This window comes from Prunus mume, linkage group LG4 (assembly GCF_029339155.1).
Source record: "Prunus mume cultivar Tortuosa linkage group LG4, ASM2933915v1, whole genome shotgun sequence".
Classification (NCBI taxonomy): Eukaryota; Viridiplantae; Streptophyta; class Magnoliopsida; order Rosales; family Rosaceae; genus Prunus; species Prunus mume.
Window position 1 is genome coordinate 13,272,497 of NC_142701.1, and position 22,710 is coordinate 13,295,206.

General features: G+C 37.3%; 5 protein-coding genes across 6 annotated transcripts; 2 read left to right on the forward strand and 3 right to left on the reverse strand.

The window, feature by feature from the left end:
• Positions 1-977: 977 nt before the first annotated feature.
• Positions 978-3,579, forward strand: LOC103327785 (omega-amidase, chloroplastic-like). The gene is made up of 10 exons (XM_089050991.1): positions 978-1,136; positions 1,327-1,443; positions 1,554-1,775; positions 1,870-1,963; positions 2,076-2,150; positions 2,231-2,309; positions 2,831-2,846; positions 2,934-3,014; positions 3,106-3,188; positions 3,263-3,579. The coding sequence occupies exons 1-10, from the start codon at positions 1,059-1,061 to the stop codon at positions 3,336-3,338; spliced, it is 921 nt and encodes a 306-aa protein (XP_088907117.1). The 5' UTR covers positions 978-1,058; the 3' UTR covers positions 3,339-3,579.
• A 726-nt stretch (positions 3,580-4,305) lies between these two features.
• LOC103327649 (putative pentatricopeptide repeat-containing protein At5g37570) lies at positions 4,306-6,283 on the forward strand. Its single transcript, XM_008229991.3, has 2 exons — positions 4,306-5,488; positions 5,604-6,283. Exons 1-2 carry the CDS (start codon positions 4,441-4,443, stop codon positions 6,251-6,253), a joined length of 1,698 nt encoding a protein of 565 aa, XP_008228213.2. The 5' UTR covers positions 4,306-4,440; the 3' UTR covers positions 6,254-6,283.
• A 98-nt stretch (positions 6,284-6,381) lies between these two features.
• On the reverse strand, positions 6,382-10,246 carry LOC103327650 (developmentally-regulated G protein 2). Its single transcript, XM_089049673.1, has 12 exons — positions 10,103-10,246; positions 9,766-9,863; positions 9,588-9,655; positions 9,309-9,385; positions 9,026-9,206; positions 8,747-8,803; positions 8,405-8,489; positions 8,131-8,240; positions 7,771-7,941; positions 7,362-7,475; positions 7,072-7,242; positions 6,382-6,791 (listed from the first exon to the last, which is right to left on the reverse strand). Exons 2-12 carry the CDS (start codon positions 9,833-9,835, stop codon positions 6,696-6,698), a joined length of 1,200 nt encoding a protein of 399 aa, XP_088905799.1. The 5' UTR covers positions 9,836-9,863; positions 10,103-10,246; the 3' UTR covers positions 6,382-6,695.
• Positions 10,247-11,023: 777 nt separating this feature from the next.
• Positions 11,024-17,163, reverse strand: TRFL6 (TRF-like 6). 2 transcript variants are annotated; one of them, XM_089049672.1, is made up of 9 exons: positions 16,826-17,163; positions 16,204-16,366; positions 15,360-15,531; positions 14,721-14,776; positions 13,320-14,141; positions 12,934-13,071; positions 11,977-12,267; positions 11,803-11,859; positions 11,024-11,439 (listed from the first exon to the last, which is right to left on the reverse strand). In XM_089049672.1, exons 2-9 carry the CDS (start codon positions 16,330-16,332, stop codon positions 11,278-11,280), a joined length of 1,827 nt encoding a protein of 608 aa, XP_088905798.1. In that variant the 5' UTR covers positions 16,333-16,366; positions 16,826-17,163; the 3' UTR covers positions 11,024-11,277. The 2 variants fall into 2 exon arrangements, with proteins under 2 accessions (XP_088905798.1, XP_088905797.1); XM_089049671.1 differs by having other exon boundaries at positions 13,320-14,309.
• Positions 17,164-18,381: 1,218 nt separating this feature from the next.
• LOC103327647 (small ribosomal subunit protein uS3x) lies at positions 18,382-22,630 on the reverse strand. The gene is made up of 6 exons (XM_008229988.2): positions 22,489-22,630; positions 22,238-22,385; positions 21,637-21,808; positions 19,150-19,204; positions 18,934-19,065; positions 18,382-18,840 (listed from the first exon to the last, which is right to left on the reverse strand). Exons 1-6 carry the CDS (start codon positions 22,516-22,518, stop codon positions 18,670-18,672), a joined length of 708 nt encoding a protein of 235 aa, XP_008228210.1. The 5' UTR covers positions 22,519-22,630; the 3' UTR covers positions 18,382-18,669.
• Positions 22,631-22,710: the final 80 nt, after the last annotated feature.

Below are 22,710 nucleotides of genomic sequence, written 5' to 3' on the forward strand. Positions count from 1 at the left end.
AGCTCTATAAAGTGTCCTCAAATAAACTTATTTGAGAAATCCCTCAACCGAAGCTATATGTATAATATAAATTCTAAATATCCCGCATGTTATGTCATTCAATACTTACAAGTATGTTAGTTTCAAAGAATTCGGCTAGTGAATAATAATCCAGACATTGACACCATACGTATATGCTGCTTGTCCTCCTCAATTTGATCGGATGGTCCCATCATATAGGGATAAACATCGATCCAACCAAGATTTGCTACAAGTGGTTTATTTTGATTTTGGGTTAGTAAATGTTTGAAATTTAGCATAAAAAAAGGGCCAATTAAAGTACAGTATATGGTGCTTAGTGCTTGGTGTGCTGGCGTACATGATTGTTAGACTCTATCTTGTCCCAACATTTTTTCTTTTACATAAAGAAACAAAACTTGGAGAAATTTTTGTAGGTATCCGGTACACCAGCTGGCTTTTAACTCAGTTAGCTTTTTAACTCCGTCAGCCTTTTAACTCTGTCTTTTCCATTGGGCTTTCGCTGCATATGGGTCGAAATTGTTCAAATCATTTGCTGCATATGGGTCGAAATTGGTTTTCTGCATCTGTCTCTCCAACAGGAGCACAAATCATCTATTTCTTTGTCCATGGATTGAGTAGCTGAACACGTACAGCAGGCTTGTGTATTTGACGGCAAAAGGGTTATTGTCAGATTAAAGTTGTATCTTTAGGGTTTTGTTTGAAAAATTGATAAATTAAAAATTAAAAGATTCTCGATTGCAGCAAAAGGTTGACGGAGTTAAAAAGTTAACAGAGTTAAAAGTTACTGCAATTTTAAGGCTAAAAATAAATTATTACACGTGTCTTATTTCTATTGGTGGGTACACGAGCCAGCTTGTGTACCAGGTACCTACAAAAATTTCTCCAAAACTTGGGGTCTTGCATGTTTAATAATTTAAAATCATGAGATAAGTTAGAAAAATTGCCTGCACAAAATTGTAAAGAGGTTGTCAATTGACAAGTCAAATAAAAAAAGGGTTTCCTTTTGGTTTGAATTCACTAAACTACTTTGGTTTGTGATGGCATCTCTTTGGACCACCAGGAATCTCACCATGGCTGATGCCCCAAATCCATTTCAACTCCCCAATATTACCAAGGTTTGATTTCAGTACTAGTTATATTGAACTATAGCTAAGTTGGAAACCTTTCATGTCCAACATTTGAACTATAGCTAAATGTTTCCCATATTAAATGTGTTCTTGATCATAAAAATTGCTCTTTGCTAGTTTCATAGTAGGAAATACATGCAAATGTATGTTAATTAAAACTGTTTTTGTTATGGGACAGTTTAAGATTGCTCTCTGTCAGTTGTCAGTTACTTCAGACAAGAGCCAGAATCTTGATCGTGCCTCTCGTTTGATAAGATTTTCTGTCGAGCAAGGTGCAAAGCTGCTTGTTTTACCAGTGAGTTAGCTACCCATGTGGTTGTAGCCAAGTTGTTTGAATAAATATTTGTTAAAAGTTCCTCAGGACCCTTAAATTCATGTTTGTTTGGTTTGCACTTTCTGTGAAAGGAAATGTGGAACTGTCCTTATTCAAGTGATTATTTTGCAAAATATGCTGAGGATTTTGACAATAGAGATGCCTCGCCAACATTGTCCATGTTATCTGAAGCTGCTTGTTGCCATGGGATCACAATCATAGGAGGATCTTTGCCTGAATGGGATCATGGTCGGTTGTACAATACTTGCTGCATATTTGGACCAGATGGAAAGCTGAAAGCTAAGCACAGGAAAGTAAGCACATCAAATTCGATATCGTTTGGCTGTAAATTAGGAGGATAAAGTAAGATAGAACCTTTGAAAGGTTGATGATGGTGTTGCTTTGCAGATACATCTGTTTGACATTGACATTCCAGGAGAGATTTCATTCAAGGAATCTGACACCTTCACTGCAGGGGATCAACCTACCATTGTGGACACAGGTAAGCATCTGAAGTTGTCCTAAACTTTTTTTGAGGGAACATAAGATGTTAAACTTTCACATCTCCTATGTCTCTGAGTTAAGCAACTGATTAGCAATTTGCACATATGCAGAAGTTGGTCGAATCGGAATAGGAATTTGTCATGATATACGATTTCCTGAACTTGCTGCATTATACAGGAAAAGAGGTACTGGGTTTGGTTAAATTGTGGTTTTCAGCATCTTAAATCCATATTTCAAATTTCAAAATGGTTGTGGTAAATGCAAGGGGTTGACATCATATGCTATCCTGGGGCATTCAACGTGAGCACTGGTGAATTGTTGTGGGAGCTGGTACAGAGAGCTAGGTAAGATTGATTATATGCCTTGTAGACAGGATTCTTTGTATGAACCCCAAAAGATTGGTTCTTTTTCCTCAAGGTTTTCTCAGCCTTATATGACATGATGCACATGATCCAGTTGCATTTCACAAACGCAAAGACATTGCATAGATATTGATAGAATCAGATTATTACTGCCATTCCATAATGCTTGACTTACTTCGGGCCAGACTTTATCACTCACATACTTCTAGCATCTTTGCTTGTTAATGCTTTCTGGACAACTAACCACTTCGAAGTTGCAAATGTGGGTTAGGCCAGTTGGCTAGGGCAGTGTGCCTGTCTCCTTGCACCCAGTTCAATCCCCTCCCCCATAGATTAGAGTAGTTTAGACATTTTGAAGTTGATTGTGTTTTTCTTGTTCTTAACATAAGGAAAACTCACTCTTCCCTTCTGTCCTTGCTGCCAACATTCCACATATTCTGAGCTTATTTCCTACAACTACAATACTTCCTCTGCACTAATTACAAATCCTTCCCTTTCTTCAGGGCCGTCGATAACCAGGTGCTTAAAGACCGACTCTGTCGCCATAAATTTTCTATTGTTCTGACAGCCCAAAAGTTCTTCTAACATGACCATCAATGTTTTTAGTTATTTGTGGCAACTTGCTCACCCGCTCGAAACTCTACCGGTTCTTATGCAACTTGGGGCCATTCCACTCTAGTTGGACCGGTACTGTAAATTCTAAAAATGGTCAATTGTTTCCTATATGCATGAACAAAAGCTTTAGCGATTGTTCCTTCTTTTTTTTGTGAATTGGCAGTCTGGAGAGATAATTGTTACTTCAGGGCATGAGGAAACTACTGTCATTGCGGAGATTGATTACTCTAATATTCAGCTCCAAAGGTGAATTGAAATTTGTAGTTAATGTATTATGTTGTGCTCATTTTTTCTGATAGATGTTGTATGGAATTATGCAGAAAGAGTCTCCCACTTGATGATCAAAAGCGAGAAGACATCTACAAGTGTATCGATGCACATGAATTAAATCCTTGAAGGATGGAAACTCGTCATAACACTAGCTTCGCCACAAGAACTGCAAAACTCAAGAATAACTCTGTTTTGTGCAGAAAATTGTTTGGTGGCATCTACCACTTGAGTTAGAAACATATGTTTAAAATATGTTCCCCACATGTTATGTTATGGGAAACTGTCAAGTTGGAACAGAGGTCCATATATACTTGCATGTGAGCTAAACTGGCAATCTAGTATTATTAAACGCCAAACGTTTTTTTTATAAATAGTTTAGCCGGGCGGCTATACGCGGTGTTTTTTTAATAAAAAGCGTATATCCAGGCGGCTATACTATCTATTTTGACACGTGGCGAAACTGGCGCTAGACTCCAGGCGGGTCCCCTTAATTGCGAAAAAAATGAATCATATAGCCGATCGGCTATACTATGAAATCTTTTCTATAAACCGGTATAGCCCGGCTATACCATTTTGAGGCGGCTGGTATTTTTTTAATTATAAATCGTATAGCCGGGCGGCTATACCAGTGGTTTTCTAAATAAAAAACAGTATAGCCAACCGGCGATACTATTTTGACACGTGGCGGCGGCGCTAGAAAAAATAAATAGTATGGCCGCGGCTATACCGTAATTAGCGAGCGGCTATACCACGATTTTTATTATAGTATAGCCGATCGGCTATACTATTTTTACACTTTTAAATTAGAAATAATATCGCCGATCGGCTACTCTTTTTATTTTAAAAACCCCCGTATAGCCGCACGGCCATGCTAAGGTTTTTATAAAAAATGGTATAGCCGTTCGGCTATACTTATATACTTAGAGAGCAGAGCCGGTCGGCTCTACCCGGTGTTTTTAAATAAAAAATAGTATAGGCGCTCGGCGAAACTACTTTTGACACGTGGCGGACGTAGTGCGCAGGCGGGTCTTTTTTTTTAATATAAAGAGTATAGCCGCCCGGCTATACGCGGTAGTTAACCCACAACCATTCATTTGATCTCATATTCCTGAATTCATCGATTCATAACCTTTGTAAATAAACGTCCAGACTAAATAAGCTTGAGCAAAAAAATCCAGTGTCTTAATTCTCGCAAACTCCTGTGATAGAAGGACATGAGTGAAAATTCATGACTAACAAGTTCATTCCCTCCTTCGAGGTCTCCCTACTTGGTACAAACCAACCCTTTTATAATCTTGTCACCCATTACCTGTACGTTAGCAATACCCTAAACCAACTTAAACAAATCCACACTCTCCTACTCAAATCCCCAACTAAACCCAACCACCGCTACCATATCTTGGTTCAGTTGCTCAAGCGGCTCCTACAATTCCCTGGCGACAACCTTCGTTATGCCCATTACCTGTTCGACCAAATACCCAAGTGTAGGAACCAGTTTCTTTGGACCTCCCTCATACATTCCCATGTGCTTCATGATCATTTTGGTCAATCCATCACTTTATATGCTAAAATGCACCGGGTTGGCGTATTGCCGTCTGGGTTCACCTTCTCTTCAGTTCTCAATGCATGTGCTCGTGTTCCGGCACTTTTTGAAGGGAAACAAGTCCACGCAAGGGTTGTGCAGTATGGTTTCTTGGGAAACAAGATAGTGCAAACTGCACTTCTTCATATGTATGCAAAATGTGGGCTTGTACTGGATGCAAGGGACATCTTTGATAGGATGGATGATAAAGACTTGGTTGCTTGGACGGCCATGGTTTGTGGGTATTCAAAGATGGGATTGATGGGTGAGGCGCGGTGGTTGTTTGATAACATGGAGCAGCGCAATGCAGTTTCTTGGACTACAATGGTTGCTGGGTACGCAAACAATGGTGATATGGAAACAGCAAAGGAATTGTATGAAAAAATGGTGGAGAAAGATTCAGTGGCATGGGTGGCTATGATAGCAGGTTATGGGAAGTGTGGTAATGTTTTGGAAGCCAAGATAGTTTTCGAAGAGACACAGATGGCAGATGCATCATGTTGGGCAGCAATGGTGGCTTGTTATGCACAGAATGGCTATGCAAAGGAAGCCATTGAGATGTATAAGAAAATGAGGGAAGAAAAAGTGACAGTCAATGAGGTGGCAATGGTTGGAGCTATTTCAGCTTGTACACAACTTGGGGATAATGAAGTTGCAGCCACATTAGCAAAGCACGTGGAGGAAGGATGTTGTGGTGAGTTTTCATTGAATCAATTCTATAAATAATGGCATGCTTTCTTTTCTATCGATGTCATGTTCTTCTTCCCTTTTGTATTGCTGATGTTTCCTCATTTATCAAACACTTTCAGAGAGGACACTCTTTGTATCCAATGCATTGATCCATATGCATTCCAAATGCGGGGACATAGAACAGGCATGGAGAGAATTTAACAGAATGAGTATCAGAGATGTCATATCTTATAGCGCACTGATCGCCGCTCTTGCCGACCATGGAAAGGCCGAGGATGCCATGAATCTCTTCTCAGAGATGCAAAAAGAAGGAATAAGACCGAACCAGGTAACATTCGTCGGTCTCCTCAATGCATGTAGCCATGTAGGACTGATTGAGGAAGGGTGCCAATATTTTGAGCTCATGACTCGGGTCTTCGGGATCGAGCCACTTAAGGAGCACTATGCTTGCATGGTTGACCTTCTTGGAAGGGCTGGGCAGCTTGAAAAGGCGTACAATCTTATAATATACACCATTGGTGCTGCTGATGCAAAGATCTGGGGCTCTTTGTTAGGAGCTTGCAAGGTTCATGGTAATACCAAATTGAGTGAGATCGCAGCAATGCATCTCTTCAAAATAGAGCCGCATGATGCCGGAAATTATGTGCTTTTAGCAAATACTTACGCAGAAATAAATAAATGGGATGATGCTGAGAGGGTGAGAAAGATGATGAGTGAAGGAGGAATGATAAAATCTCCTGGGTGTAGCTGGATTGAAAAGTTGAGATAAATAATTAATTCTTAACGTTCTCATGGGTAATATTTCTCTTTCTACAAAAATCTGCACCCAACTTTTACCTCGAAATACATTTATAAAGCTAGATGGGCTCTGAACTTTTCCTTTGCGCGACAGCAAGATAAAGCTGAAGAGAGCCTTTTAGAAATATATTAATCACCATCTCCAGAAACACAGATCATGGTACAGTATATCTTCAAAATTCCAAGAAGTTATAAATTAAACCCTAAAGATACAACACATGGACCAAAAAAATCTACCTTTTCTGATAAGCATGACATTCTAACACCAATTCTTCATTTTAGACTAATTTTTCAATGAAGCAAATGATATGATTATGTCATACTTCATAGGCATCTCGACTCTGGATGTACTCATTCACAGATCATTCTTCTGTGCCAGTTCATGTAAGAAACTCAGGTCTCCGTGAATGATATTACTGCTTCAGGGGAGCCTTCTTCTCTCTGTCAGATATACGAGCGGGGGCTGTTGAATGTGACTTGAACCGACCCCTCCCTTCCCCTTCCTTATCCTGGAGAATGCAAATCCCAAAAAAAATTAGGTTTTCATGGAAAACACATTTCTTTCCCCATCTTGTTGCAAGGAGAACATAAAAATAAAAAAAACTGAAATCCAAGAAGCATCTGGAGTTAAAATAATCATAAGACCCCACAACTCTTTTCCTCTATTCAGAAAATCAATGGGTATATCTAAAAGCAAAAAGGAGAGAAGTTGTACAACCCTGGTGAAAGTATATTGATACAGCAGAATGACAGGTTTACTTCTAATGAACAACATAAAGAGAGGTTTACCTTTTTCTTTACAATCTGAACCACGTCTTCATCATTCAAAACATGACCGAGGCCACAATGCTGTGGGTAGTGCCTTGCACTTGTACCCCACACTAGCACATATTTTACTTCCTTCATCAAACTCCTGTGTATGTGGTTACAAAAGTCTCCAACGGAGCAGCCCCCTCTATCCTACACATACATGCAAAGAGAATAAGAGAAAACGAACAAAGCCAGAAGGCTCATAAGAATGGAGTAATAACTGATCATAAGGAAGTAACAGAAAAAATAAAAAAAGATTTGCAACTTACAGCAGAAAGAACTACAGGGTCACCGAAATCAGGTTGCTGGCCCTGAGGCTTTGTATAAACTCTAACAAGTCCCATCTCCTCCCACATCTTTGCAAGCAGTCTGTCAAAGTTCAGCTGTTGAGCAACATAAAGAATCAAAGTTAGTGTTCCTGAAACCATTTCATATGGGAAATTCATTTCATCGCTAACTTCTTGATAAATGGTAATGTAATTTTTAAACATGTTGCACGTTAGGATCCAACAAAAAAACATATATTTCATGGAAAGAACCATAGTAGACGATGCCTTTTGAGTTCTGAACAAAAGTTGTGCAACTGCGACAGATTGCTCAAGGTTTTTTATTCATAGCACAGTTGCACGCCTCTGTATCTCATTCAAATTTAATCAAAATAAAAAGTGTAGAACTTGCCTTGAGATTGCAGCTAATGACAACAGAATTAGGTTGGCGGGCTAATTTGTCCACATCATCAATACCAATAACATCTATTTTGTTGTAAACATATACACACTTCATGTATTTCCGGTTTCCCTCAATGACATCAATAAGATCGTCCACTGTGGCATCCTCACGAAAGAGCAACTGCATAACATTTATCTTACATGAGCATTCTTTCCCATGGGATGGCTAAGGCAAAGAAAGTACCAACCATATCCAAGAGTGTACATCATGGACTTAAAGAAAATTGGGTACCACTAGTGTGTATGTCCGATAAAAGAATCACCATTAGCTGTGACAAAGGACAATCTTGACTAATCCAAAGTAAAGTACCTCAGCATTGTGAATTTTGTATTCGTGTAGAATTTGATAACAAAGCTTCTCGTCCACATGAGTCAAAGTAAGAGTGCTGTTGAAAGAAATTCCCCCGGTCTTTTTTTTTTGAAGTATATCTGCCCAGGAAACAAAATAAAAAAATTCAGCTAAAGTCCCTAGAAGCCTAGCAAAGCAAACATAAAAAATAACATAGGGAAACAGCTAAACAATTGACGGAAACTAAGACCCAATTCAGTCAGTTCTGGAAATTATAAAGTCAATATTTTGAAGATAAAACTTACTTGAGGCGGTCTCTTGTTTAAACGTAAACCAACAGCTTCCAGCTCCTTTGTCAATATTTGCCGATGACCCTCACTCTGAAATATTAAAATTAAAAAAAACAATATATAGAACAACGTGATGGTTAGACTAAAGTAATTGCCAGAAATCATACACAAAAAAAGGGAAGCCAACATAAAGTATCAAATCAACAGGTCAGGAACCAAAAGGTCGAGCTGGTTGCCAACAATGAAGATAATGAAAGTCTGTAAGCAGACGAGTAGTAAACTTATTTATCAGCTACTAAAATAGCAAAATAGTTACAAATGCATGTTACTACAGAATAGGCACTTACTTTTGAGGCATCAAGGACCATCAACACAATATCTGAAGACTTGGCAACAGCAATAACCTGCAAGAGACAGTCTTGTCAAATTCTAGCCATTTCCATGATACCTGGAAATACTGAGCTTTTTACATTGATTTGCCAAGGGACAATTTACAAGTTATCTCTTCTCTATAATGAGGCATTTATTAAGTATCATTTTCTAAATTTCTTATAATATTTTATTGGTAAGATAAAAGAATGATGGCATGTTATCATATCACATGAGAACAAGCTTAAGGATTTCACCTGCCTCCCACGACCTTTGCCTTCAGAAGCACCTTCAATAATTCCAGGAAGATCAAGCAGCTGAATTTTTGTATCATTGTAATGGATAATTCCAGGAATGCAGGTAAGTGTTGTGAACTCATAAGATGCAGCTTCAGAGTGTGTGCCCGTCAACATTGTCAAAAGTGTTGACTTCCCCACACTACAAACAACAGGAAACACTCGTAAGGATCGGTCATTTCTTATTGTTTTTGAAGTTACAACATTTCACAATACAATTTGAAGTCATATAAATATGGCAAACCTTGGAAACCCAATGAGCGCAACACGTCCATGGCCAAATTTTGTAACTTCAAAACCATCTCCACCTCCACTAGACCCCTGAATTGCGGTTTTAAATCATAAAAAAGGAAGAAGTAAACCTTAAACAAATGAAGAAGTTGCTTTACACCAATTGAATTAACGTAAGCATCTAACAAGAAGCTCATGACCATAAAAACTCCTAACACTAACAAAGGAAAATTCTACATTCGCATCAAATTACATTCATATGTATATGTATGCAGATGGATGAGTTGCATACCTTTGGAGGCTCCAGGAGCTGAGTCCTTAGCTTGGCAATCTTTGCCTTGAGCTGGCCAAGATGATACTCTGCATTTTTCAGCATTGCAATAAAAAATTAAGATATAACCAAATTCTTAAAAGACCTTAACAGATTCAACCACAAAAATAAAAATAAAAATTTTAAAGAGGGAAAGAACCTGTGGCTTTGTTTTTCTGAGTCCGCGCCATTTCGGCCTCAATTTCTTTGATCCTTTCTATGATCCCCATTGTTGCTGGATTTTTTCAGCTGCTACCACTAGAAAGCAACAACAAGAAAAATAAATTGCAGAGAAAAAGAAGCTAATTACTATTTTGAAAGATAATGAAAGCTCTTCTTCGTTGCTGAGAAATCGTTAATTGAACTGCGATGCCTCGGAAACCAAAAGAAGAGTGAATTACAGTGGAGAGAGGGAAAGTTGAATTCTTGATTGTAGTAATGCTAATTCTACGAATTGGATGAAGTAGAATGGTGAATTGCTTCGGTGGATGACTCACCGTGACTCAGTTGGCGACGATGTCTCTGGAGCTGGTAGAGAGAGAGAGAGAGAGGGGAGTGATAGAGTTAGGGCTGAGAAGAAGAAGAGAGAAAGTCTGGGCTTAAAATTAAGGGCCTACTTTCCAAACAGCGACAGTTCTTTCTTTGAAAGGTATCGTGGATTTGTAATATGCAACTTGGGCCTCTTTTGTTGGATACCAATTTTTTTTTTTTTCTCAGATAACGAGTTTCTTTTTTAATACAAGCAATAAATTATTCTAAATTAATCTAATCTATGACATATTTACTAAGGAAAATACTAGGTTTATCACATTTTTCATACCACAATTGTACCACCTCTCTAATAGAGGTGGGTTTCATTGTATTAGTGGGCTCCACCTCTATTAAAGAGGTGGTACAATTGTGGTATGAAAAATGTGGTAAGCCTAGCATTACTCATTTACTAATCCAAATAAGAGGCATTGAATTAACGAGAAATTGGATTGTTGGAATAAAAGTAGAAATGATATTGATGCTTTAAGTTGTTTACTAAATTCTTACAAATCAACTCCAGTTTGATTACTAAAATGCCCTTGTTGGGTTAAAGTTGTGACAAATTTACAAATATCAAATGTACAGAATTCAACCCCTAAGCTGAAAAACAAAAGAGCACATCTAATTACAACAAGGCCATTGTAATATTTCATCATACATCCCCACATCCACGTTACACGACGCTTCTGTGAAATTATGTTTCATTTCTAGAGCATCCCCTCCCTTTACCAACCACGACTTTTATCAAATATAAATATGAAAAATAACCATCTGTACTTCCACATCAGGTTAAATCTTAGAAAATCCAAAACATTCAGAAAAGATAAAGTGTTGCAACGGAATCGCAATCAGCATAAGGGTCATGTTCTTTTTGGTCATCTTGAGACTTGATTCTAAGACCTTTCATTGCATTATAATTTAATATGGCCATAAAACCTACAATGATGATAAGTTGAAAAGAAAATGTCAAGAGTCGAGAGAAAATGTATGAAACACTTGTTAAAGCCTACATCCCGCAATATCCATCTGCAGCACATCATCAACTATGTTAACAAGTGAATGGTGTGAGCAGATCAAACTCGTTACAGTTCAGTACCTTTATTTGGGATTCGCACAACTAACATTTTTTTTATATACAATGTTACAAGTAGCCTGATCTCGTTTGATGCACGCTTCGACTAACGCTGGGCAGCTTGCCCGGCCCTAGATTTGGCGGTACCTGAGCGTGCATCTCAGCAAGCTCTCTCACTTTTAACAAAATTGCTGCCGGGATGGGCACTGAAGCATGTTTCCGAGAGTTTATCTGCATAATTGCCAACAGAGAAACAGAGAAACCAAGTTAACCCAAAAATTAACAAAAATTTATAATTAAAAAACATCAATGATATAGGGTAGCAGAAATTGCACTAGGCAGAGACAAATTCAATATAAGTGCAGAATTTACTGCCAGTCAAAATTGTAGAAAATTATAAAGATATGATCAAAGTTTGGAAATTTTATTTGCAGAATATTGCCACTTCTGGGAGATATATTTGAATCCAGAATTAGTAGTTAAAGGCTGACCAAAGAGTTCAAAGCAAGCTTGCATTCAAACCCATAAAAAGTTGTACACTTCCCATCTCACGAAACCATAAAAGAGAGGGAAGGGAAATGTCATTTATACTACTCCATCATCAGGAGGTGTTTGGGCAAAGCTAGCTTTCAACAGGTTCCTCCATTTGTCCTACAAAACAATGTGTGTTTTCTCAGTCTAAAGCATTTCAATCCCTTTTTGTTCAGCATATTTGGATGCTACATGAACGCGGTATTTTGACAATACAAAATGTGAAGCAAAATATACCTTGAGATCAACAGAAGTGCGATAAGAATATGATGCAAAAGAAAGCCTTTTGATTTCAGACCACCTCCCAGTGCCACACTTAGAGACACCCTCAACTAATTTTATAACCTCAACAAGAGTCCAAGCTCGATGGTGTTTCCTTCTCATTCCACCTTTTGCTGTGGGAACCGTTGCAATACCATCATCTGAATTGTCCTCGGATGAATCCGTCTGTTTCAAGCCCAAGTTCTTCCCCAGTTCAATTGTACTCATTACTGAGCGACGCTTGTCTTTCTCTGGTTCAGCAGCAAACTACATAGGAAATAAATTACCATAACAAAAGAATTAGAATCCAATCAATTTACAGATATGACATATAGCACTGAGAACAAACGCAAACCATGATATCAACAAAGCAGTCATATATGTTTAACAGTTCTGTAGTATTGATAGCCAGGGCACAGCCTTTTGATAGCCACATCTCAAATCCCCCGCCTAAAAAAGTCTTAACTGATCCAAACATATAGGAAAATAAAGATGATTCCTTACTCATGGAAGACTATAATCTTAAGGCATTTTGCATGACTGAATTGGTTTGTATAACCATCCATGGATACTTAAACAGAACATTAATGCCATATCTTGCCTTCTTAAACACGAGATGGTTGACCGCAGTCTAGCCTATTAATCTAACAAACATAAATGCAGAGAAGCAAAACAACCAAGACGACAAAATACCACAGTTTCATACCCAAGATGGTATGCTCGCTCTTTTCATCATAAACTTTAGTCCTTAAGAAGACAAAATACCAGTCTACAACTAATTTAAGGAGAAAAATTACAAAGTAACAAGGCAGAGACTATCATCAGCTGCATAGGCATTGTTGTCACATTATCAAATTGAGCCAAATATGCCCAAACCCAATGTCAATTGCCAGGTACGAAAAATTGAATCCAATTGAGCAAAATTTATCTTACCAGTGGTTGAATCTGTTCAGAAGCAGATCTCACTTTCAAGACTTTATCCACATGCTCACTCTCTGGTGGAGAACTGCGCACACTAAGGGCCTCTTGTACCAGTTTAGCTGCCACACCCATTCCACTTGAATCGAATTTCTACCAATCAAAATCCAAAATCACTTCAGTTATTGTGTCATTCAGAAGTTTTGTAGTGCTATAATATATTCTTGATTAAATTTAAACAGATGAATCATGAAACTACTGGTTCTGCTTCCAGCTGGAAGAAAAGGGAAAAATGACAACATAGATCTTTTAGATAAGAAACTCCCATGCTTGAGGGGAAAAAAAGCCAAACATAAAGAATAACATGACTCAATGCCCCATTACAAAATGGTTTTACCTACCATAAGAGCCATAATATTTTTTCTTGGACGGCTTCTTCGAACTCGAGAAACAAAAGGGACCTGGACGCCAGATCCACCGAGAGAGTCCAACCTGGTGACAATAGTTCTCTCATTTAAAGGGGCATTTCCAGGAGGTCGTATACAATATTTTGGAGATGTTTGTCCTTGTCCTGTATTTTTTGCTGAACCAATCACTTTTGGGGTATAATCTCTTGATTCAACTTCAGAAAGTTCTTCAATATATCTCTTAGTGGGTTTTCTAACTCTTTTGGCACCTCTATGTTCCATTTGAAGATCATCACTTCCACAATCAAGTTCTACACTAAGGTTTCCCAATCTCTTGCCCAACACAATTTGATGATTTTCCATTTGGCTACTGTGGCTAGTTGGTGAAGTTTCATACCCAAGATTCTTCGCTTCACCATCAGACCCTTCAGTGAGCATACCATCTGCATTCTGAAAGCTATTATCTGTACCCTTGTTCACTAATTTGTTATCTATAATAGTGAAAGTTGTGGTTGAAACATCACAAGAATTAGTCAACCCCATTGCGATCCTCCTCTTAAGCCACAACTTGTCCTTAACAGTAGTTTCCCGCCCAAAAGTTGCTCGAAACAATCCATGAAGTTCCCTAATTGATAGGTTGTCCAAGCATATCTCCCCCTTTAATGTATAAAAATCAGGCTTCGAACTATTGCAGATGACAGAAGCTGGTGATCCACTTTCGATTGGTCCATCTGGAGCTTTTGAGCACTCCCCAATTCTCGCAGATTCATTAATATGGCTGTCGTCTAAACTCGGGTCTGAAGAAGGAACAATTTCCTGCAAAGGAATTTCAGATTGCAGCTTCTTATCAATAGCAGGCAATTTATCATGCTGATCAGAACATTGGCTGTCTACATTCATAAAAGCAGAAGAATGATCAGGAGATCCACATGCTAAGCGGAGCTTCTCTTCCTGTTTGACCTTTTGCAACATCTCCTCGATGTACTACAAGAGATTTTAGCGGTCGAGAAGGATCCAAGACGATTAATAACTAGATATGCTTAAATTATGCATACGCAGATGCACAAGAAAATAACAAATCGAAATAAACTATCAATAAGTTAAAAGAAGTGAGTGATCAAACTAGTTGAAGAAGAAATATGCCACAGTACATAATACAGAAAAATAAATTCCAAGATCAAGAAATTCTTTTCTAGAAGATTAAAATGTACAGCATTTAGAAAATACAGCTGTTGTACAAGGGCAGACGTAACATGTCCAAGCACTTGAATAAATTCGTTAATTTGATGTAAACATCAGATTGTACAAACGAAATACCCTATAATGTGCAACTCTAAATGTTTTTTTTATCCATCTGATTCTAGAACAGAAGAAGAAATTATATCGAAAGAATACCTCAAGCCGTGCACTTAATTTTGCATCAGGTTCTGTGTTCTCTGAATGTGACGGACCTGGAAATGTGATTCTCAATCAGACATGAAAACTATGACAGAACACACCCCCTACCCTCGGGTTAGTAGGGACCCAGGTTGAGTAGCAAACCTCAACATGAAAACTATAACAGAACCAACACCATAAAATATAAAACAGAATGTGTTCAAATGATTTAATAAACCAAGTTCCATGGCATCTAGTTTCTCAAAAAAAACCATATATCATCACATCAATACTTCACTAAAGTAAGGGAAATAATAGGTATACAAAACAGAAAATGAATATAACTAAAAAGTACCAAATAAATTGGTCACTTTAGCCATGAATGCAAATCAACCCCCAAACCCATTAAGGAAAAAACAAATTGGAATAAGATTTCTCAATATAAATCCAAATACAGATTTGGGATACCATCTATGACTCAATCTAAAAATCTGAAGAGATAAAAATCAGACCTAGAATGTCCTCTGCTCAATTAGAAACATAAATTCTAGCTGAAGCTTCCAAATTCCCATTGCATGCTCTTAAAGTTATACTCAAAATGACCATAATGATAAAGATGAAGTAAAATAATTAGTTACAACAATAACTCAAATAGACCTTCTGAGCTTTCTTTATGAGACTTCCCAGAGGAAGACTCTTCATTGGAAATGCACTCAACATTTCCAGCGTCTGTAACAACAGGTATTTCAATCTTCTCATCCACAAGAAATTCCTCAACCTCCATTACTTCATCATCTGTTGCTGGCACTAATCTCCCATCACCTTCAACCTGGCATCAGATAAAACATCATTGAAGGATAACATAACAAATGGCAATGACAATATCAACATTGATCTAACGATGTCCATACTTGTAAGTGCAATGTGATTTTAACCTTTTTCCCCTTAAACACATAATAGAGAGCCTCACCTCGCCAAACGAGAAATGTTCTCATTTGATTGAAGTATAAACCTGTAGTTTAAAGTTAAAGACTCGACAGATACCTCAACTCCCAAGGGGGTATAAACTAAATCCCCAAAATCAAGCTTCTGAGAAGAAATGCAATGTTCTAGATTCAGTATGTTTCTATTATGATTTTCTTAAATCTGATTCTCCCGGCTCAGATTCCAACAGCACTAACTGATTGGATTAATTGATTGATGGCTTAACTGGGTTCTAACTGTAATTTATGAATGAAATAACTGTTAAAAACACTTGGTAGACAGTCCTTTTTATCAACTCTAAAGTTACAATTAACACACATTACTAAGCTAATCGTGTTTTTCCAAATTGAAAAGTTGAATCACTCATAACAAATTTACTAGAGTTACTGCATCTTGAGCAGCACCAGACTTATACCTCCAAGATAGAACAAAACGAAGCAGCTCACCTTTCAATTTTATGCGCATAAAACTACTACCACCAACAGAATAGTTAAACTTAGTTTAAATGAAAACATACCCGAACGAGCTTGTATACAACAGGATCGGCAATCTGCTTCGGTGAAGACAAAGAAGAGCTACTTTTCTCAACCCCACTCTCCTCACACTTCCCTTCATCACTCCCCTCAACACCAACCACTGTTTCCATGGAAAATCCACCACATGCAACTCAAATACACAAACTGAAACCCCAAAAGAAATACAAAACAAAACAAAGTAAATAAATAAAGTTAACTTTTATAGTTTCCAAAATAAAATAAAATAATACTTTATCCACCAAAAAATATAAATGCGCCTAAACCCATCTACTAGAAATAAAAACACATGCAAAATTATTTCCAAATCAAATATTCAGAGCTACCTTCAAAACTTAAAATTTCCCAAAGCAAACTGCAAAAGGAAGAAAATTTATATGCCAAACTATATTGCTACAAACACTGCAAATTTCCAAGCCTAGATACATAAAAGTACATTTCTTTAAAGGGAAAAGTACCATTTCAGGCCAAATTGCAAAGTAAATGAAACGAAACTACAATGAAAGCGAGAATTCGTATGCAAGAAGTACCAAAAGACTAGAAATTGGTAAAAAATTTCACATTGGAAGCCAAATTGAATATGAAATTAAGTAAGATGGGGCTCACCATAGGAGTGTGTGAGTGGCGAGCGAGTTGATTTCAGTGCTTGCAAGTGGAAAATCCAAAGAAAAGCGACCGATTCGAAGCGCCGGAGACTAAGTGGGGAAGACGAGTTCGTTTTCTGAAGAAAGCTTGTGAGAGAAGCTTGAAAATTGTAAAACCAAAAAAATAAAACGAAGGGAAAAACAATCGGATTGGTTTGCTTGCTTGCTTGCTGCTTGCTTGCACGCACCCGTGTGTGTGCGCCTCTGTGTTTTTGGCTCGCTTTTTTAGTACGCTGTGCTTACTATCATACAGTTCCGGACTCCAAACTCTCCATCCAATACGGTTCACAAATGCGACTTGGGGTCCGGTTAGCTTCGCCTTCTCTTTTTCTATTTTTCCTATTTTCTTTTCTTTTCTTTTTAGCTGCTGAAGTTTTTCTTTTTGGTTCTTTTTGTCCATTTTTAAATGAATTGGCTAGCACTAGAAAATTTTGACCCAATACAAGTACAACAACACGACTCTAGGGTGACACGAAATAATATTACAACAACACAACAAAGTCAACTGTGTTTATAAATTTGAGTGTGTGTAATGATGGGTTTTGGATGTGTTTATATGTTTCAATAGTGTGGATTTTTATAACAACGAAACTCCCAAATAATATTTTCCCTTTTTTCATTATTTCGTAGCTGCTGAATTTTTCTTTTTTTATTCTTTTTAAAATAAACTGGAAACTTTTGAACCAATACAATAACACAACTCTAAAGTAACACAAAATTAGTGAGTTTAGTTGACCATATGAACACGAATATTACATGACCCACTAAACATAATAATAGATGTATATGATTAGTGTCACACTTAATAACCCGTTTTAAACATGATAAACATGTTTAACTAGTATTATATGAAGAAAAAAAAAATCCAATTTTGTATTTTATCAATATGTATTATATGATAGGTTGTGTAATTGTAGCAATTCTTTTTTCTTTTTCTTTTTTCAGGAAATCATTAGGAGTTTGTGTAAGTGAGATATTATTATTCTATAAATAATATACAAGTGATTTAAGATTTCAAGTTTCTAATAGAAATATTCATAAAGGGGAATAAAATTAAATAAGTCAAATCAAGGTCAACGACCCACCACCCCAACCTGAACGTTGTGATCGTTTGGTTGATAAAAGGGAATCAAATGGAATTATTGCCTCGTCAAAAATAATAAAATTACAATTTGAACCATCACTTATCTTATTATTTGACAAAGGACCCTTGTCAACCGGTGTTATATTCGAACATATTCCTATAAATAGATCATTAGACAAAACCTTGGTCAAATTTATTCAACTTAAACTTCTGTTTGTTAAAAGTTGAAGGCCACGCCCTTTCCTTGGGCCTGAAAAGTGCAACAATAGATGCCCAAAAAGAAGCAAAAAGGGCACAGAGAGAAGAAGCAGCCCAAATGTCATTCAATAGAGTGAGGAGTCGTCGTGGGCATTATCTAAGGCCCTTCTCTTAACCGTTGGTTCAAACTAACCACCACCTCACCACAGAATTCTACACGAATGGGAAATGATAAGTTTAGAATCCAAAGCATTTTTGCCCTACTTGAGTATGAAGACTCCAAAACCCCAATTCCGGAGGACAAGCTCATATCAACGGGATAGCATGAGGAACAAAAAGCAAATAAATTTCTTTGGCCTTTCAATTTCTTTTTGTGAAAATGAAAATCCTATCCACTTAAACAGATAGCAACACAGAAAGACAAAATCCCATATTCTAATTGGGGGTACTAAGTCTAAGGGGTATCTGATAATGTTTTGGACTCTTGTCCCTAACAGTGCCAAACCTAAGACGAACAAAGAATTCTATGCAGCAAGGACTGGTATTTCAGCTGCTGCCACAACTGGGGGCCTGATGTAGTCCCCTTCCTCTTTGGGTTGGTGGATGGTGACCAGATCCGGTAGGGGCGTTGCGGGGCCTTGCTTACCCTTGGGATCCCAATCGAGCATGATTTTGACCTTAATCCCAAGAACACCCTGAAAAATCATAAAGGTTTAAGAAATGTAGATCACATATGAGTACAACACTCAGGCACATTGCCTACAAAAAATCTCAACCAATGAGCTAACCTGTCTAAGAAGCACATGACGCACAGCAGAGTCAATGTATTCATTAACAGGCTGGCCAGAGGATATCATGTATCCGTCCTTGAACTTCATAGACTTGGCACGCTGAGCCCTGAGTTTGCCACTGACAATGACCTGCATGTTGTAAAGTAGAAATTCATTTTACAATGTTGGCACGAACTAATAAGATAAAGTGAAAAGAACAGCTTTTGTTTGTACCTCACATCCCTTTGCTCCACTCTCCATGACAAATCTAAGAACACCATAGCATGCCCTAACAAAAGGAGGTAAAAGGGATGATTAATAAAAGACAACAAACCAAAAAGCCCAATGTAATACTAAAGCATAATGGTTACACAATAAAGGAGTTTTTCAAACAAATGTGGGAGTTCCCGAACTCCAAGAACCATCAACAGTTCAAACAGACTAACAAAACTCCAAACATGTGATGTAAACATTCTTGAGGATCCTCTTAACCCATTACGGTGAGTAAAGGGAGATAAAACTGAATGCTATTGCTAATAAAATTGATATATATTAGACATGTAATGCATTTCCTTTGTCAAAGATTAACCTACATGAAGAATCTCCAAATCAACAATCATACAGCATTGCAAAGACAATAAACTTCCATTACTAAGTGCTATAGAAATAGTGGGATCATCTTTAGATAGAGAGTATCTAGGTTATGTGGATGTACTTATCGTAAAATATTTTTACTTCATTTAAATAACTCAATCACACTGACATTCACCGACTAGTATATTAGATTTAGATAACACAGAAATGTTCTGAAATGTAGGAGTTCCCGAACTCCAAGAACTATTAACAGTTCAAAAAGACTAACAAACTCCAGCCATCAATGTAAGCATTCTTGTGAATCCTCTTAACCCATTATTGTGAGTAAAGGGATTTATAAGTTATTACTGAATGCTATTGCTGATAAAACTGATTTATGGGTGAGATTTAACCTACATGTAAAATTGATATATATTAGACATGATATGCATTTCCTTTGTCAAAGATTAACCTACATGAAGAATCTCCAAATCAACAATCATACAGCATTGCAAAGACAATAAACTTCCATTACTGAGAGCTATCGAAATAGTGGGATCATCTTCTTTAGATAGAAATTATCTAGGTTATGGGATGTACTTATCATAAAATCGTTTTACTTCATTTAATTTCTTCAATCACACTGACATTCACCGATGAGCATATTAGGTTTAGATAACACAGAAATGTTCTGAAATGTAGGAGTTCCCGAACTCCAAGAACTATTAACAGTTCAAACAGACTAACAAAACTCCAGCAATGAATATAAGCATTCTTGAGGATCCTCTTAACTCATTATTGTGAGTAAAGGGATTTATAAATCATTACTGAATGCTATTGCTGATAAAACTGATTTATGAGTAAGAGTGCATTTGGGTGTGTGTGCAGGTGCACATGAGTGTACGCGCTTAAGATATAATGAGATGCTGGAGACCACAAACCCTATCATCCCAAAAGGACCAGTACAATGCCACACTCAATCATGAATGAAATTTAATTAGTCAAATCTTTTTACTTAATTTCGTTCCTCAATCACACTAACGTTCAATGACTAGATTGCTATATCTGGATAACGCATGAATGTTTTGAAATGCAGGAGTTCCCGAACTCCAAGAACTATTTGTTGAAGAATATAAGTCCCACATCGGAAACTTGACTAAATAAAATACAATATATAATGAATGGTTCCACTACTAACATAACCAACTGAGCTTTGTAGGTGGTTAAGTTGGGGACAATATCGGTGTTGCTAGTAGTAGGCCCCTAACCCGTCTCTCTGAAATGTAGGAGTTCCCGAACTCCAAGAACTATTAACAGTTCAAACAGACTAACAAAACTCCAACAATCAATGTAAGCATTCTTGAGGATCCTCTTAACCCATTATTGTGAGTAAAGGAGATATAAGTTATTACTGAATGCTATTGCTGATAAAACTGGTTTATGTGTGCATGTGTATTTGAATGTGCGTGTGTGCAGGTGTGCATGAGCGTTAGTTGGTGTGTGTATGCGTGTGTAGGCATAAGACATAATGAGATCTGGAGACTGCAAACCCTATCATCCCAAAAGGACCAGCACAATGTCACACTCAATCATGTGATTGAAATTTAATTAGTCAAATCTTTTTATTTTATTTTATTCCCTCAATCACACTGACGTTCAATGAATAGTTTGCTATATTTGGATAACACAGGGATGTTATGAAATGTAGGAGTTCCCGAACTCCAAGAACTATTAATAGCTCAAACAGACTAACAAAACTCCAATGCAATTTAAGCATTCTTGAGGATCCCGTTAACCATTATTGTGAGTAAAGGGAGATAAAACCAAATGCTATTGATATTCACTAGAAACAGGATTGGATAACTATTGCATTTCCTTTAACAAAGACTAACCTATACAAAGCATCTCAAGACCACTAGTCATACATCATTGTAAAGAAAACAACTTTCATTACTAAGTAAGTGCTATCAAAACAGTTGGATCATTCTCTTTAGAAAGTGTTAGGATAATGCACAACATATAATGAGATGTTGGAGACCACAACTCCAGACTCCAAGAACCAAATATTGAATCAAAGAGAATGATCCATTGAGAATCCTCTTAACTCACAATCAAAAAGAAAAGATATCTAGTCAGTTTTCAGCATACCTCCGAACAGCAAGCCCTCCTAGAAGTTTGTAACGCAAAGACTCTGCTTGAGCAATGGCACAAAGCCCTCGGTTGTTGACTTTCTCTGCATAAAGCTCAACACTGTTCTCCGGAAACTTAAAACGCTTCTGAACAACAGATGTCAGTTCTCTAATTCTTCTTCCCTTCTCACCTAAACCCATCAATAAAAAAGTGTAAATCAGGCAGTGTGAATTTATCAACACAAGTTACAAAATTCATCTCAAGTTACAAGCTAAGCAAGTATCCCTTTTCTCCAAATTTCTCTGAAAATATAAGAATGTCAATTTCCATGTATAAACTGAATCTATTATATTATTAAAGTAAACATCTTTCTTTCTGAACCACGTAATTAACAAACAAACTAGTAAGGGACAATGATTTAATTTCAATGTTTTCTCAAAGTCATATCTTCAACTGAACCAAGCATTGAACAGAGACAAACACTAGAATCAAAATCAAAGTTACTAACTTTAAGCTAATTATGTGCTGTAAATCCACAATGTAAGCTCAAAACACATAAATCAACCTAAAATACAATCCCAAATACTACCCATCAACCAAACAGGGTCTAAGAAGTTACCGAGGACGTTTTGAGTCCGGGTGGCTCTAATAATGATTTCGGTCCGCACTGGCGTAACCCTAACTTCAACGCCAGAGTACCCATCTTCTGCGAGCTCTCTGGTCAACACCTCGTTCAGTTCCGCAAAGAACACTCCGTCGGCTACAAACTGTAATAATATACAAAATGAATTAATTGCCAAGATATATCCTGTCAAACAAGTTGAAAACGTCGGAAATTTACATTAGGGCGTGTTTGGTCGGTGGCAAGACCTTTCGCTTTTTGCTCATTTGAGTAGCCATGGTGGGCGCCGCTTGGATTGGAGTTCCACGGGCTCTGCAGGTTTTTTCTATTTTTGGTATTTGGTTTGGGAAACCCTAGATAGAAAGTTGAAAGATATAGGATGGGAGAGGGTGTTAAAACGACATGTCGTTGTCACCTAAATTTTAGGTTAATTGCAATGTGCCACCTGAAAAAATAAAATTGAAGCAATG